Source organism: Bombina bombina, chromosome 4, assembly GCF_027579735.1.
Source record: "Bombina bombina isolate aBomBom1 chromosome 4, aBomBom1.pri, whole genome shotgun sequence".
NCBI classification, from domain to species: domain Eukaryota; kingdom Metazoa; phylum Chordata; class Amphibia; order Anura; family Bombinatoridae; genus Bombina; species Bombina bombina.
The window spans coordinates 275,750,696-275,765,798 of NC_069502.1; the positions used below are offsets into that span (position 1 = coordinate 275,750,696).

At 40.4% G+C, this 15,103-nt stretch overlaps 1 protein-coding gene across 1 annotated transcript in view; it reads right to left on the reverse strand.

Moving 5' to 3' along the window:
• Positions 1–813: 813 nt before the first annotated feature.
• Positions 814–15,103, reverse strand: part of CUL3 (cullin 3) — a 483,186-nt gene continuing 468,896 nt past the window's right edge. Inside the window, exons 8-9 of the mRNA XM_053709974.1 lie at positions 6,416–6,586; positions 814–1,026 (exon numbers count right to left, since the gene is read on the reverse strand). Coding sequence (XP_053565949.1) covers positions 829–1,026; positions 6,416–6,586 — 369 coding nt within the window. The 3' untranslated portion in view covers positions 814–828. The remainder of the gene's footprint in view (positions 1,027–6,415; positions 6,587–15,103) is intronic.

The window sequence follows — 15,103 nt, forward strand, 5'->3', positions numbered from 1 at the left end:
TTCAAATGAGTAGTAGATTTTTTTTCTGACAAATTTCAAAGTTAGTTCTATATTCCTTTCTCACTGCATCATGTTACAGCCATCGGCCAATCACAAAACGCATACAAGTATATATTCTGAAAATTATTGCACATGCTCAGTTGGAGATTGTGCATCAGAAACTGTGCATATAAAAAGATTGTGCACATTTAGATATTAAAAGTTACTTGAAAAGATGTTTAAAATTGTGTGCTCCGATTCATAGGTTAATTTTGACTTTAGTGTTCCTTTAACATTTATGCCTCTTCCTTTCCATCCTAAATAACATATAGCCCTCTATGTTATCCACCTAATACACATCATTCCACCTGGTTTCCGTTCTTTCATCTATTCTGTTCCTCTTTCACCACATAACCTGATCTCTAAGTATACATCCAATTGTACTATTTTTTGCTATTTTGTGTAAAGCTATTCCAACTAGAGTAAGAAAAAAAATATGAAAATGAACCTTCCATCTATCATGTAGCAATACTAATTATGCTCCAGTCTTCCTACTGTACCTAGCTTACCCCACTTCATCTAGGTGTAATTTATATTTGCCAAAAGTCAAAAAGTGTTCTAAAAACTATAACCCTCCCTTCCAAGACAATTTTTTTTGCATATTTAAGTGTTTATAAAAAGTGAAAAAAGAAAATATGGACAAATATGGACATAATGCAAGAACACACTTCTGCAAACGTTAAAGACACCAGTCTTCGACTGAAAATGACACAGTAACAATCATCTTCCAGGTTTCACTGGGGAAACAGCCCCATTTAAATACTACTATTCTTCTCCTTTAAGTGTATTTTAGGAGTGTAGTTCCAGAAACAAACTAGAATTGTCAATGCATAAAACTGAATTTAATGTCTGAGTATACAAACAGGTGTTAATACAAACCCCAGTCGTTTGTAGATGTTGTCTGAATTCATCCATAGTTGTGTTTGAAATGCTCATGTCTCTGAACATGCCCTCCAGCTTTGACGTGAACTGGCAGCCACACTCGGTCTGAAAGAAAAAAAAAGAAAAAAGAAATATTCATGTAATTCTCTTTAACCGAGTTAGCACTCTAGACAACATACTACGTCTACCCAGCCACCTTGGCTTAAAGGGACAGTATACACCAATTTTCATATAACTGCACGTGAGACACTACTATAAATAAGAATGTGCACAGATACTGATCTAAAAATCCAGTATAAAACATTTTAAAAACTTACTTAGAAGCTGCCAGTTTAGAACAGTTGAGAAGGTTAGGCTGGGACAACCAGTGAAAGGGGCTAGGAAATTAGAAACAGCAGACACCCCCCCACACACACACACACACAAAACATAATTTAAACTTGCCTGATAAATTCATTTATTTCATGGTGGCTAGAGTCCATGGTCCGTTACATATGGGAATCCTACCACTAGGAGGCGGCAGTTTCCCAAACCCCAAGAGCGCTCCCTCCTCACACTTACCTTAGTTTAACATATAACCAAGCAGTGAGGTTTAAAGGGGAGTAAGAGACAAAAAAAAAAAAAAAAAGGAGCAGAAAAAAAAAAGGAGCAGAAAAAAAAAAAATGTGCTTAAATAAAACCCATGAAAGAAATTATTTAATCAGGCAAGTATAAATTATGTTTATTTCCTAAGATATGGTGAGTCCACGGAATCAGTTACTAGTGTGAATATCACTCCTGGCCAGCAGCAGGAGGCAAAAAGCACTACAGCAAAGCTGCTATATATGTCACTTCCCTTACCCATAATCCCCAGTCATTCTCTTTGCCTGCGGTGCAAGGAGGAGGTGAAGTTTTGGTGTCTGATCTACAATCAAGATGATGTTATTTTAAAGCAGAGTAGGTTAGCTCTGATCTATCAAAAGGGTCTAGCCTTAGCCCATGTCAGTCTCTTCAGTAGGGCAGTGGTGGCTTTAAAGCAATTGGGAACTTGTGGGGTACAATCCTCACTGCGTTTTCCCAAACATTTTGCTGCCCTATTTAGATAGCCTGAGTAGGTTTACTCAGCCTTTCTGTATTTCCACAGGTCCATGTGAGGGAAGGCATCCTCTCAAACCAGGTGAGCTGTCCTGCTGCCGGACAGATGAATATTAAGGTAAGTGACAATTTTATTTTTCTATGTAGCATGGAAAAATTTGGCACTTATTTAGCTGAAACGCTGCAGGGGGAATTTTTTTATTATTCCTGTCAGGGTGCAGGTTTTTATGGCAATTTTTGAAGGCACTGTTAGTGTGAGGAGTTATTTATTTTATTGATGGCTCAGCGAGGATCCGTTTTTAGTAACGGATTACGTACTTTCTTGGGGGAGGTTTTATTGTTTGTTTTTAAGCCTGTTTTAAAGAAAGTTTTTTGTTATTAAAAAAAGGCTTTTTTGCTTGCTGTAGGACCGCCCCTTTTAGGGAGATCCTTATTCTTTGATGTCAGTTTTTTTGGCGCTTTTTTTCACTTCCTGTAAGAGTGAGGTGCGCATATTTCTGATGCTCTGCTGTTTAGAAGGCTTTTTTCTGTTTTTGCTTCTCTGAAAATCCGGATTGTAAACCGGATTGTTTTTACCTCAGTTTGCTGTGGGTTGCAGGACAGGTAGGGCACCTCAGTACCTGGGGTATGTTTTCTTGATATGGTAAATTTAAGGGGAACATTTATTTAAGAACGTTTTTTTTGGTTCTGAATTATATCCTTTGTTAAAAGATAAAAAAACTCTTAAAAAAAAAAAAAGTTAGTTTTTTTTTTGTGTTATGGATCAGGAGGCTGTGCAGGATGTTACCTGTAGCTTATGTTTTGATGCCCAGGTGGAAACCCCAGTACCTTTTTGTTCTTCATGTATTGAAAGAACTTTAGATTATAGAAATAGACTTTTTGATTCTGAGCCATCATTAGCTAAGGCAGATGCTGTTCAGGAGCCTCCTGTTTCAGATGTGCCGCAGCTTTCTCCTCAAGCGTCCCAATCCTATTCATCTGCACAAGCATTGCGCTGCGTTTCCTCTCATGCTCCGCCTGGAGTAACTTTGTAAGATATTGCTGCCTAGGTATCTTCTGCGGTATCTGAGGCGCTGTCTGCTTTTCCTATGCTGCAAGGAAAACGCAAAAGGAAATTTAAAGAAAAAGTAAGTAAGGTTTCTGATCCTGAGGTGGCTAATCAAAGTCTTTCCTCTCAGAAGTCTGATTCTTGTGCATCTGAGGGTGAAATTTCGGATTCAGGCAGTATAATTCCTTCTACTGATGCTGAAGTTGTGTCCTTCAGATTTAAGGTGGAACACCTCCGCTTGTTACTTCAGGAGGCTTTGGCTACCTTGGATGACTCCGATACTACTATCGTTGTTAACCCTAAGAGGTCTAGTAAGCTGAACAAGTATTTTGATGTTCCTTCTGCGGTGGAGGTTTTTCCTGTTCCAGACCGTGCTTCCGAGATTATTGCACAGGAGTGGGAGAGACCTGGTATTCCTTTTTCACCATCTCCTATTTTTAAGAAAATGTTTCCTATAGATGACTATTAAAGGGACAGTCAAGTCCAAAAAAAACTCATGCTTCGAATAGGGCATGTAATTTTAAACAACTTTCCAATTTACTTTTATCACCAATTTTGCTTTGTTCTCTTGGTATTCTTAGTTGAAAGCTAAACTGAGGAGGTTCATATGCTAATTTCTTAGACCTTGAAGGCCGCCTCTAATCTAAATGCATTTTGATAGTTTTTCACCACTAGAGGGCATTAGTTCACGTGTTTCATATAGATAACATTGAGCTTATGCATGTGAATTTACCATGGAGACAGCTCTGATTGGCTAAAATGCAAGTCTGTCAAAAGAACTGAAATAAGGGGGCAGTCTGCTGAGGCTTAGATACAAGATAATACAGAGGTAAAACATGTATAATTATAACTGTGTTGGTTATGCAAAACTGGGGAATTGGTAATTAAGGGATTATCTATCTTTTAAAACAAAAATTCTGGTGTTGGCTGTCCCTTTAAGGAGTCGAGGCAAAGGGTTCCTAGGATTGAAGGAGCTATTTCCACTTGGCTAAGAGGACCACTATTCCCATAGAGGATAGTTCTTTTAAGGATCCAATAAATAAGAAATTGCAGGCCTTATTAAAGAAAATGTATGTTCACCAAGGTCTTTAATGGCAGCCTACGGTGTGTATTGCTACTGTTACTAGCGCTGCAGCTTACTGGTTTGATGCTTTGTCTGATTCTATTCAGACAGATACTCCTCTTGAGGAGATCCAGGACAGGATTAAGGCTCTTAAGGTTAGCCAATTCCTTTATTTTGGATGCTTCCTTACAGGTTATTAAACTGGGAGCAAATATGTCTGGTTTTGCGGTTCTAGCTCGCTGAGTCCTTTGGTTAAAATCCTGGTCTGCGGATGTTTTGTCTAAGTTATTAGCTATTCCCTAAGACCTTGTTTGGGCCTGGTGTGGCTGAAATTATTTCAGATATCACAGGAGGAAAGGGATATTTTCTTCCTCAGGATAAGAAGAATAAGTAGAAAGGGCATCAGAGTAATTTTTGTTCCTTTCGTAACTTTAGAGGTAAACCCTCCACTTCCTTTTCCAAACAGGAACTATCCAAGTCTTCCTGGAAGTCTGGTCAGTCTTGTAGAGGGCAGGCTTCCTCAATTTGCTCAGGCTTGGATATGAGATGTCCCAGACCTGTGGGCCGTGGAAATTGTATCTCAGGGGTACAAGATAGAATTCAAGACTTTTCCTCCCAGAGGCAGGTTTCTACTTTCAAGATTATCTGTAGACCAGATAGAGAGAGAGGCGTTCTTAAATTGTATCAAGGATCTTTTTGCCCTGGGAGTTATAGTTCCAGTTCCTCCGCAGGAACAAGGTCTGGGATTTTATTCAAATCTGTTTGTGGTTCCCAAGAAAGAGGGGACTTTTAGACCAACTGTTGTCTTTCTGCAATCCACATCCCAGGAGTGGACAATTCGGCGGTACCTTGGAATTTCAGTCTAGCATACATATTTTCCTCTGTTCGCTCTCCTGCCATGAGTCACTGATCGGATCAACAAACTATAATCAGTAGAAAACTGATATTTGGAACACCTTGACAGCACTCACATTCCTGAAAGCTCTTATATATGAGCAAGATAGTTCAAGACTTTTATTGGTAGGAGCGCAAAGCTTGAATAAAATAAAAATTAACATTTAATAGATACATTTTAAAAATAATCACACAAAGACACACATTTAAAATATACATCTGATTTTTATATGTAAATATGTACAAAAATCAAACAGGTTGCGCAGAAGAAGCAAAAACATCAAAATGGTAGAATTTTGCAAAAGTATGCAAAAAAGACCAAGTAGCTGCTTTGCAAATTAGGTCAATTGAAAGTGGCAACTGACCTAATAGAATGAGCAGTAATCCGTTGCGGTGGAGGCTGACCTGCCTCCAAAGTAAGCCTTGTGAATCAAGAGTTTCAAACAAAAGGCCAAAGAAAAAGCAGAAACTTCAACCACTTCCAGCGGAGGCAAAGTAAAGACTGAGGGACATATGAGGTGGAAGGGGTTTTATAGAGCTCTTGGAGTTTGGAAATCTTAGCCTCCTCCTAGTGGTAAGGAAGAGTAATTACCAGGAGTGATAGATAATAAAGGGATTATGTATCTTTTTAAACAATAAAAAAAATCTAGAGTAGACTGTCCCTTTAAACGTGATGCAAAAAGTTAGCACTGTCCATTATTTTTTACACATCTGTTAATTGCCTACATGTAATGCTTTAAAAATAGATCAACAATTAAGTCTAGGAACATTTCATGCTTACATCACCATATATTTCCTGTTTTGGATTTCAATTAGTTTAGAACAGTGTTTCTCAACTCCAGTCCTCAGGACCCTTAACAGGCCAGATATTCATATCTTAACTAGAGTACAGATGAAATAATCAGCTGATCAGTTATCATGGTTACTAACCTGCTCTCATCCATCAGATGATTATTTCACCTGTGCTCTAGTTATAATAAGATATAATGAAACTCTGGCCTGTTAAGGGTCCTGAGGACTGGATTTGAGAACCAGTGGTTTAGAAGGTATCATGGAATGTACTTGAAAGCACCAACTGCTTATATACACAGTTGCTTCTGACATTTCTTCAACTACAACATTTAAAAACAAACTCCAAAACTGGTCACAAAGAAAATCTAATACTTAGTAAGCTTAGTTTAATTTGTTAGGAAGGAACACAAAACACAGGTTTAACATACGCATTTTAAAAAGTTTTATTTTAGCATATGTACTACAAAATAGTAATTGAGTGAGAATCTACTTATTATGGTGAAAAATATAGGAAAGAAAAATATGAGGGGAGAAGAATAAAGTGGGGAAACAAAAAAATGGAAGGAAAACTAAGGAGAGGATGAGACAGATTTGATCAGAATGCAAAGTTTATGGCACCTTACCTTAAGTTTGGAGATCATATTTTTTTCAGAGTCATCTGATACACTTTTGTTTGTGAGCAATCTTCTGGCTAAATGTTGTTTATAGTAACGTTCAAACACATCTTTTTCTTGCATGAATCTAAAGAGGACCATCGCTTTATCTAAAATAGACTCAACTTCTTGTTCTGTCAGCTTGTGAGAAAGAAACAAAAAAAGTTAATGAAAAAAAATAAAAACAACAACACAGAATGAGCTTAATAACACTACCCTGGCAGAAAATATATGGAGGACAAACCAAAAGTTTAAAATGAAGTTCTAATAGTTCTTTATTTGTGCCTACAGTGAAATAGATAATCATTCAACTGAACAAGTACAGAAAATAATTCTGTGTGAATTAGATGTATATAAAAATACACATACATAATAGAAATGTGCATGCATTTATAATTAGACAAATTAATATGGCAGTATGTAGCGGCATTTGGCTAATTTCAGAACGATTTATTAGTGTGAAAGTGCAACGTGAAAAGATCTAGATTTGCACAGATCTTTGTGTCTTGCATTTTAACACTACCCAATGGAAAATTTGTCATGCACATTGCCTAATACATAATTGCCAGAAAACTAAATGTCTTAATACTTTTAGAAAAACCAAGAAACAATTACATGTCTGATATAAAACATAATTTATGCTTACCTGATAAATTTATTTCTCTTGTAGTGTATCCAGTCCACGGATCATCCATTACTTATGGGATATTAACTCCTCCCCAACAGGAAGTGCAAGAGGATTCACCCAGCAGAGCTGCTATATAGCTCCTCCCCTAACTGCCATTACCAGTCATTCGACCGAAAACATGCAGAGAAAGGAAAACCATAGGGTACAGTGGTGACTGTAGTTTAATGGAAAAATTACCTGCCTTAAAGTGACAGGGCGGGCCGTGGACTGGATACACTACAAGAGAAATAAATTTATCAGGTAAGCATAAATTATGTTTTCTCTTGTTAAGTGTATCCAGTCCACGGATCATCCATTACTTATGGGATACCAATACCAAAGCTAAAGTACACGGATGACGGGAGGGACAGGCAGGCTCTTTATACGGAAGGAACCACTGCCTGAAGAACCTTTCTCCCAAAAACAGCCTCCGAAGAAGCAAAAGTGTCAAATTTGTAAAATTTGGAAAAAGTATGAAGAGAAGACCAAGTTGCAGCCTTGCAAATCTGTTCAACAGAAGCCTCATTCTTAAAGGCCCAAGTGGAAGCCACAGCTCTAGTAGAATGTGCTGTAATTCTTTCAGGAGGCTGCTGTCCAGCAGTCTCATAGGCTAACCGTATTATGCAACGAAGCCAAAAGGAGAGAGAGGTAGCCGAAGCTTTTTGACCTCTCCTCTGACCAGAATAAACGACAAACAGGGAAGACGTTTGTCGAAAATCCTTAGTTGCCTGTAGATAAAATTTCAGGGCACGGACTACATCTAGATTGTGTAGCAGACGTTCCTTTTTCGAAGAAGGATTAGGACACAAAGATGTAACCACAATCTCTTGATTGATATTCCTGTTAGTGACCACCTTAGGTAGGAACCCAGGTTTAGTACGCAGAACTACCTTGTCTGAATGAAAAATCAGATAAGGAGAATCACAATGTAAGGCAGATAACTCAGAGACTCTTCGAGCCGAGGAAATCGCCATTAAAAACAGAACTTTCCAAGATAACAACTTGATATCAATGGAATGAAGGGGTTCAAACGGAACCCCCTGTAAAACATTAAGAACTAAGTTCAAACTCCATGGTGGAGCAACAGTTTTAAACACAGGCTTGATCCTAGCTAAAGCCTGACAAAAAGCTTGAACGTCCGGAACTTGACAGACGTTTGTGTAAAAGAATGGACAGAGCTGAAATCTGTCCCTTTAAGGAACTAGCGGATAAACCCTTTTCTAAACCTTCTTGTAGAAAAGACAATATCCTCGGAATCCTAACCTTACTCCATGAGTAACTCTTGGATTCGCACCAATATAAGTATTTGCGCCATATCTTATGGTAAATCTTTCTGGTAACAGGCTTCCTAGCCTGTATTAAGGTATCAATAACTGACTCAGAAAAACCACGTTTTGATAAAATCAAGCGTTCAATTTCCAAGCAGTCAGCTTCAGAGAAATTAGATTTTGATGTTTGAAGGGACCCTGGATCAGAAGGTCCTGTTTCAGAGGTAGCGACCAAGGTGGACAGGATGACATGTCCACTAGATCTGCATACCAAGTCCTGCGTGGCCATGCAGGCGTTATTAGAATCACTGATGCTCTCTCCTGTTTGATTCTGGCAATCAATCGAGGAAGCATCGGGAAGGGTGGAAACACATAAGCCATCCCGAAGGTCCAAGGTGCTGTCAAAGCATCTATCGGAACCGCTCCCGGATCCCTGGATCTGGACCCGTAACGAGGAAGCTTGGCGTTCTGTCGAGACGCCATGAGATCTATCTCTGGTTTGCCCCAACGTCAAAGTATTTGGGCAAAGACCTCCGGATGAAGTTCCCACTCCCCCGGATGAAAAGTCTGACGACTTAAGAAATCCGCCTCCCAGTTCTCCACTCCCGGGATGTGGATTGCTGACAGGTGGCAAGAGTGAGACTCTGCCCAGCGAATTATCTTTGATACTTCCATCATTGCTAGGGAGCTTCTTGTCCCTCCCTGATGGTTGATGTAAGCTACAGTCGTGATGTTGTCCGACTGAAACCTGATGAACCCCCGAGTTGTTAACTGGGGCCAAGCCAGAAGGGCATTGAGAACTGCTCTCAATTCCAGAATGTTTATTGGTAGGAGACTCTCCTCCTGATTCCATTGTCCCTGAGCCTTCAGAGAATTCCAGACAGCGCCCCAACCTAGTAGGCTGGCATCTGTTACAATTGTCCAGTCCGGCCTGCTGAATGGCATCCCCCTGGACAGATGTGGCCGAGAAAGCCACCATAGAAGAGAATTTCTGGTCTCTTGATTCAGATTCAGAGTAGGGGACAAGTCTGAGTAATCCCCATTCCACTGACTTAGCATGCACAATTGCAGCGGTCTGAGATGTAGACGTGCAAAGGGTACTATATCCATTGCTGCTACCATTAAGCCGATCACCTCCATGCATTGAACTACTGACGGGTGTTGAATGGAATGAAGGACACGGCATGCATTTTGAAGCTTTGTTAACATGTCTTCTGTCAGGTAAATCTTCATTTCTACAGAATCTATAAGAGTCCCCAAGAAGGGAACTCTTGTGAGTGGAAAGAGAGAACTCTTCTTTTCGTTCACCTTCCATCCATGCGACCTTAGAAATGCCAGTACTAACTCTGTATGAGACTTGGCAGTTTGAAAGCTTGAAGCTTGTATCAGAATGTCGTCTAGGTAAGGAGCTACCGCAATTCCTCGCGGTCTTAGTACCGCCAGAAGAGCACCCAGAACCTTTGTGAAGATTCTCGGAGCTGTAGCCAATCCGAATGGAAGAGCTACAAACTGGTAATGCCTGTCTAGAAAGGCAAACCTTAGATACCGGTAATGATCTTTGTGAATCGGTATGTGAAGGTAAGCATCCTTTAAATCCACTGTGGTCATGTACTGACCCTTTTGGATCATGGGTAAAATTGTCCGAATAGTTTCCATTTTGAACGATGGAACTCTTAGGAATTTGTTTAGGATCTTTAAATCCAAGATTGGCCTGAAAGTTCCCTCTTTTTTGGGAACCACAAACAGATTTGAGTAAAACCCTTGTCCTTGTTCCGACCGCGGAACCGGATGGATCACTCCCATTAATAAAAGATCTTGTACGCAGCGTAGAAACGCCTCTTTCTTTATTTGGTTTGTTGACAACCTTGACAGATGAAATCTCCCTCTTGGGGGAGAGAATTTGAAGTCTAGAAGGTATCCCTGAGATATGATCTCTAACGCCCAGGGATCCTGGACATCTCTTGCCCAAGCCTGGGCGAAGAGAGAAAGTCTGCCCCCCACTAGATCCGTTCCCGGATCGGGGGCCCTCGATTCATGCTATCTTAGGGGCAGCAGCAGGTTTCCTGGCCTGCTTGCCCTTGTTCCAGGACTGGTTAGGTCTCCAGCCTTGTCTGTAGCGAGCAACAGCTCCTTCCTGTTTTGGTGCAGAGAAAGTTGATGCTGCTCCTGCTTTGAAATTACGAAAGGAACGAAAATTAGACTGTCTAGCCTTAGGTTTGGCTCTGTCTTGAGGCAGGGCATGGCCTTTACCTCCTGTAATGTCAGCGATAATTTCTTTCAACCCGGGCCCGAATAAGGTCTGCCCTTTGAAAGGTATATTAAGCAATTTAGATTTAGAAGTAACGTCAGCTGACCAGGATTTTAGCCACAGTGCTCTGCGTGCCTGAATGGCGAATCCGGAATTCTTAGCCGTAAGTTTAGTTAAATGTACTACGGCATCTGAAATAAATGAGTTAGCTAACTTAAGGGCTTTAAGCTTGTGTGTAATCTCATCTAATGGAGCTGATTCAAGTGTCTCTTCCAGAGACTCAAACCAAAATGCTGCTGCAGCCGTGACAGGCGCAATGCATGCAAGAGGTTGCAATATAACACCTTGTTGAACAAACATTTTCTTAAGGTAACCCTCTAACTTTTTATCCATTGGATCTGAAAAGGCACAGCTATCCTCCACCGGGATAGTGGTACGCTTAGCTAAAGTAGAAACTGCTCCCTCCACCTTAGGGACCGTTTGCCATAAGTCCCGTGTGGTGGCGTCTATTGGAAACATCTTTCTAAATATCGGAGGGGGTGAGAACGGCACACCGGGTCTATCCCACTCCTTAGTAACAATTTCAGTAAGTCTCTTAGGTATAGGAAAAACGTCAGTACTCGCCGGTACCGCAAAATATTTATCCAACCTACACATTTTCTCTGGTATTGCAACTGTGTTACAATCATTCAGAGCCGCTAACACCTCCCCTAGTAATACACGGAGGTTTTCCAGCTTAAATTTAAAATTTGAAATATCTGAATCCAGTTTGTTTGGATCAGAACCGTCACCCGCAGAATGAAGCTCTCCGTCCTCATGTTCTGCAAATTGTGACGCAGTGTCTGACATGGCCCTAATATTATCAGCGCACTCTGTTCTCACCCCAGAGTGATCACGCTTACCTCTTAGTTCTGGTAATTTAGCCAAAACTTCAGTCATAACAGTAGCCATATCCTGTAATGTGATTTGTAATGGCCGCCCAGATGTACTCGGCGCTACAATATCACGCACCTCCCGAGCGGGAGATGCAGGTACTGACACGTGAGGCGAGTTAGTCGGCATAACTCTCCCCTCGTTGTTTGGTGAAATATGTTCAATTTGTACAGATTGACTTTTATTTAAAGTAGCATCAATACAGTTAGTACATAAATTTCTATTGGGCTCCACTTTGGCTTTAGCACAGATATCTTCCTCTGAATCAGACATGTTTAACACACTAGCAAATAAACTAGCAACTTGGAAATACTTTTCAAGTAATTTACTATAATATGAAAACGTACTGTGCCTATAAGAAGCACAGAAAAAGTTATGACAGTTGAAAATTAATAAACTGAAAAGTTATAGCATCAAATCTTTGTAAAAAACACAATTTTAGCAAAGGATTGCTCCCATTAGCAAAGCTAACCCTGATAGCAGAAAAAAATAATAAAAAAAAATACAGAAATAAACGTTTTTTTATCACAGTCAACTACAATCTCACAGCTCTGCTGTGAGTGAGAGAGATCAGTAAACTGTCATAAATTAAATAAAACGACTGCCAAGTGGAAAAAAATAGTGCCCAAAACATTTTTTCACCCAGTACCTCAGAAAATTAAACGATTTTACATGCCAGCAAAAAACGTTTAACATTAATAAATTGAGTGTTATTAAAAAGCCTGTTGCTAGTCCCTGCAAATTAGGCTAAAGTTTTATGCATACAGTATAATTCCAGTGAAGTGCCATTCCCAAGAATACTGAAGTGTAAAATATACATACATGACAGCCTGATACCAGTTGCTGCTACTGCATTTAAGGCTGAGTTTACATTATATCGGTATGGCAGAATTTTCTCATCAATTCCATTGTCAGAAAATAATAAGCTGCTACATACCTCTTTGCAGATTAATCTGCCCGCTGTCCCCTGATCTGAAGTTTACCTCTCCTCAGATGGCCGAGAAACAGCAATATGATCTTAACTACTCCGGCTAAAATCATAGAAAAACTCAGGTAGATTCTTCTTCAAATTCTACCAGAGAAGGAATAACACACTCCGGTGCTATTATAAAATAACAAACTTTTGATTGAAGGTATGAAACTAAGTATAATCACCACAGTCCTCTCACACATCCTATCTATTCGTTGGGTGCAAGAGAATGACTGGTAATGGCAGTTAGGGGAGGAGCTATATAGCAGCTCTGCTGGGTGAATCCTCTTGCACTTCCTGTTGGGGAGGAGTTAATATCCCATAAGTAATGGATGATCCGTGGACTGGATACACTTAACAAGAGAAATATATATATATATATATATACATACACACACATTTGTGGCAGCAAGCTGTATTCAGCTGTTTTTGCAGCCGGATTTAATCTTGTGAAAGTGCAACACACTGCAATCTGGATTTGCAAAGATCTCAGTGTGCTGGACTTTTTACAAGAATAATATGTCTCTAAAAAGAGCTGAAAGTGGCTTGCGGCTGCCTTCCTAGCACCCAATGTGCACAAATGCACATATCTAATATATACCCACTTTCCCCTATTGCTCCTCCTTTTCCTTGTTAGCTCTCAGCTTTCCTAGTACCAATGTATAATGTCTCAGAAATCAAACAGATCCCCAAATCTGGTTATTAACAAAAACTTATGTATGTTAATTCTGCACTTTTTAGGTCAAGCTCAGAAATCCAACTTAAAGGGACAGTCAATACCAAAATGGTTATTGTTTAAAAAGTAAGACAACCGAGGGGCGTGTCCTAAGCACAACCATGAGAAGTCGCAAAATGGAGAAGCTCTCTATAATTTCAGAAAATCTTGCTCATCTCGGCCCTAAATAGCCATAACTACATATAACTTCTGAAATTAAAAGGGCAGTAAATGAGGATCTTTTTCATGCTAAATATAGCCCTGTTTACATCGGCTGAAAGGAACAACTTGTGTCTCTAGAGAGCGACGACTGTGGCCTCATACTCCTCTCACACTCAGCCACCCCCCCCGGCCTGCTAGCAGCCGGGTTAAGCAGATCTACGCTAGTGAAAACTGTCATTTTCTACAGCACTATATCTTGATATGGAGAAGGGTATAAATAGACAGATGCAGGCGATCCTTGAGGAGCTGGAATTACGGATGCTCCTCAACTTTGAGGAACTACATCGCACCTTACATGCCGCCATGGGAGAGGCAGCACACGAGCCAGCTGACCAACCTGAAGAGTCGGATATCACTACCCAGCAGAAGGCATATAACCCAAGTAAGCAGCACATATCGCTAAAGCCCACATGCGATCCCAAACCTGGCCTTGAAACAAAGGAGCAAGTCTTCCAACGGGCGGACATCCCTGCACAGGAGTACATAGTGTACCGGAGTGAAGCCAGCCAGCCCTCTCTTACTCAAACTACCAGCTATCCACGGAGTAATAGCAGTCGGGGGAAACCGGAAAGCACCCGACAGGCAACCGTCACTGAGGCCATCTATAATATCGGAGCGGCCCGTTGCTCTCAAGTCTTCCAGATAGAACAGGCCACTGATCCCCCCCTTACCGATTCCTGGACTGATCCGATTGAGCTATGGGGTATTTACACCGCTTCAAGGAAGAAACTGGGCCTTGTGTATATACACTCGAGTAGCAGACGACGAGCTAGCAGAGAAAAGAGGCTGAAATTATGGTCACCTAATACGGCAGCTAACTCTCTCATTAATCGCTGGCAAGACACGGACAGGCCACCTAAGAGAGGCATAGGTTAATTAATCATATGAACTTCCCCTAAACAAAGAAGTGAACATTCCGGTTTTATTTTGGGACATTTTTGCCCCTTGCCTTCTTTTTCTTTTACCTTCACTAGTTCATGCCTATATGTTCCTGGGCCTTTCCTGCCTCTGAGGCCCTATATATATATACTCACGGGACATTGCTCTATTTTGCCTTTTGCTCTCAGTTTATTACCCATGCGGACACTGTCCAGTTAAACTCCGGCATAATCCCTCATACAGTCATAACTCAGACTTTATTAGGATATTCCTGCTTAGTCCACTGTGGGGGCATATGTTATTATACAGTAGAGATGGGTTATAGGTCAGAATTGATTATACTAGATACTACTGCCATGTATACATCCCTCTCACCTTTTTGGAGATCATATAGCTTAATTATTCCTGGCACCACGCAAGAGATATAGGAGGCAGTCTCAACATAGAGCAGCATTATGGAAATAATCTTGAGATATGAGTTGATAGGCATTTCACTTAATATGATCCTTTAATGTTTTGGGGGTTAATGCATATGGGAGCTGGGACCTTCGCCATTGCTTGTTTTTGGTGTATGATTATTCCATGGTATAAGTACTTATAATGACTAATTAGGCTCTTTACCAACGCCAATACTGCTTGAGTACCCTATCTTATGTCTATGCATAAAACTGTATCATGTCTATAACCTACTCTGCTTAATGATCAATGCACATGTGTTTTAATTCTCATGCCTAACAGACCTTTCTCTGCCCATCC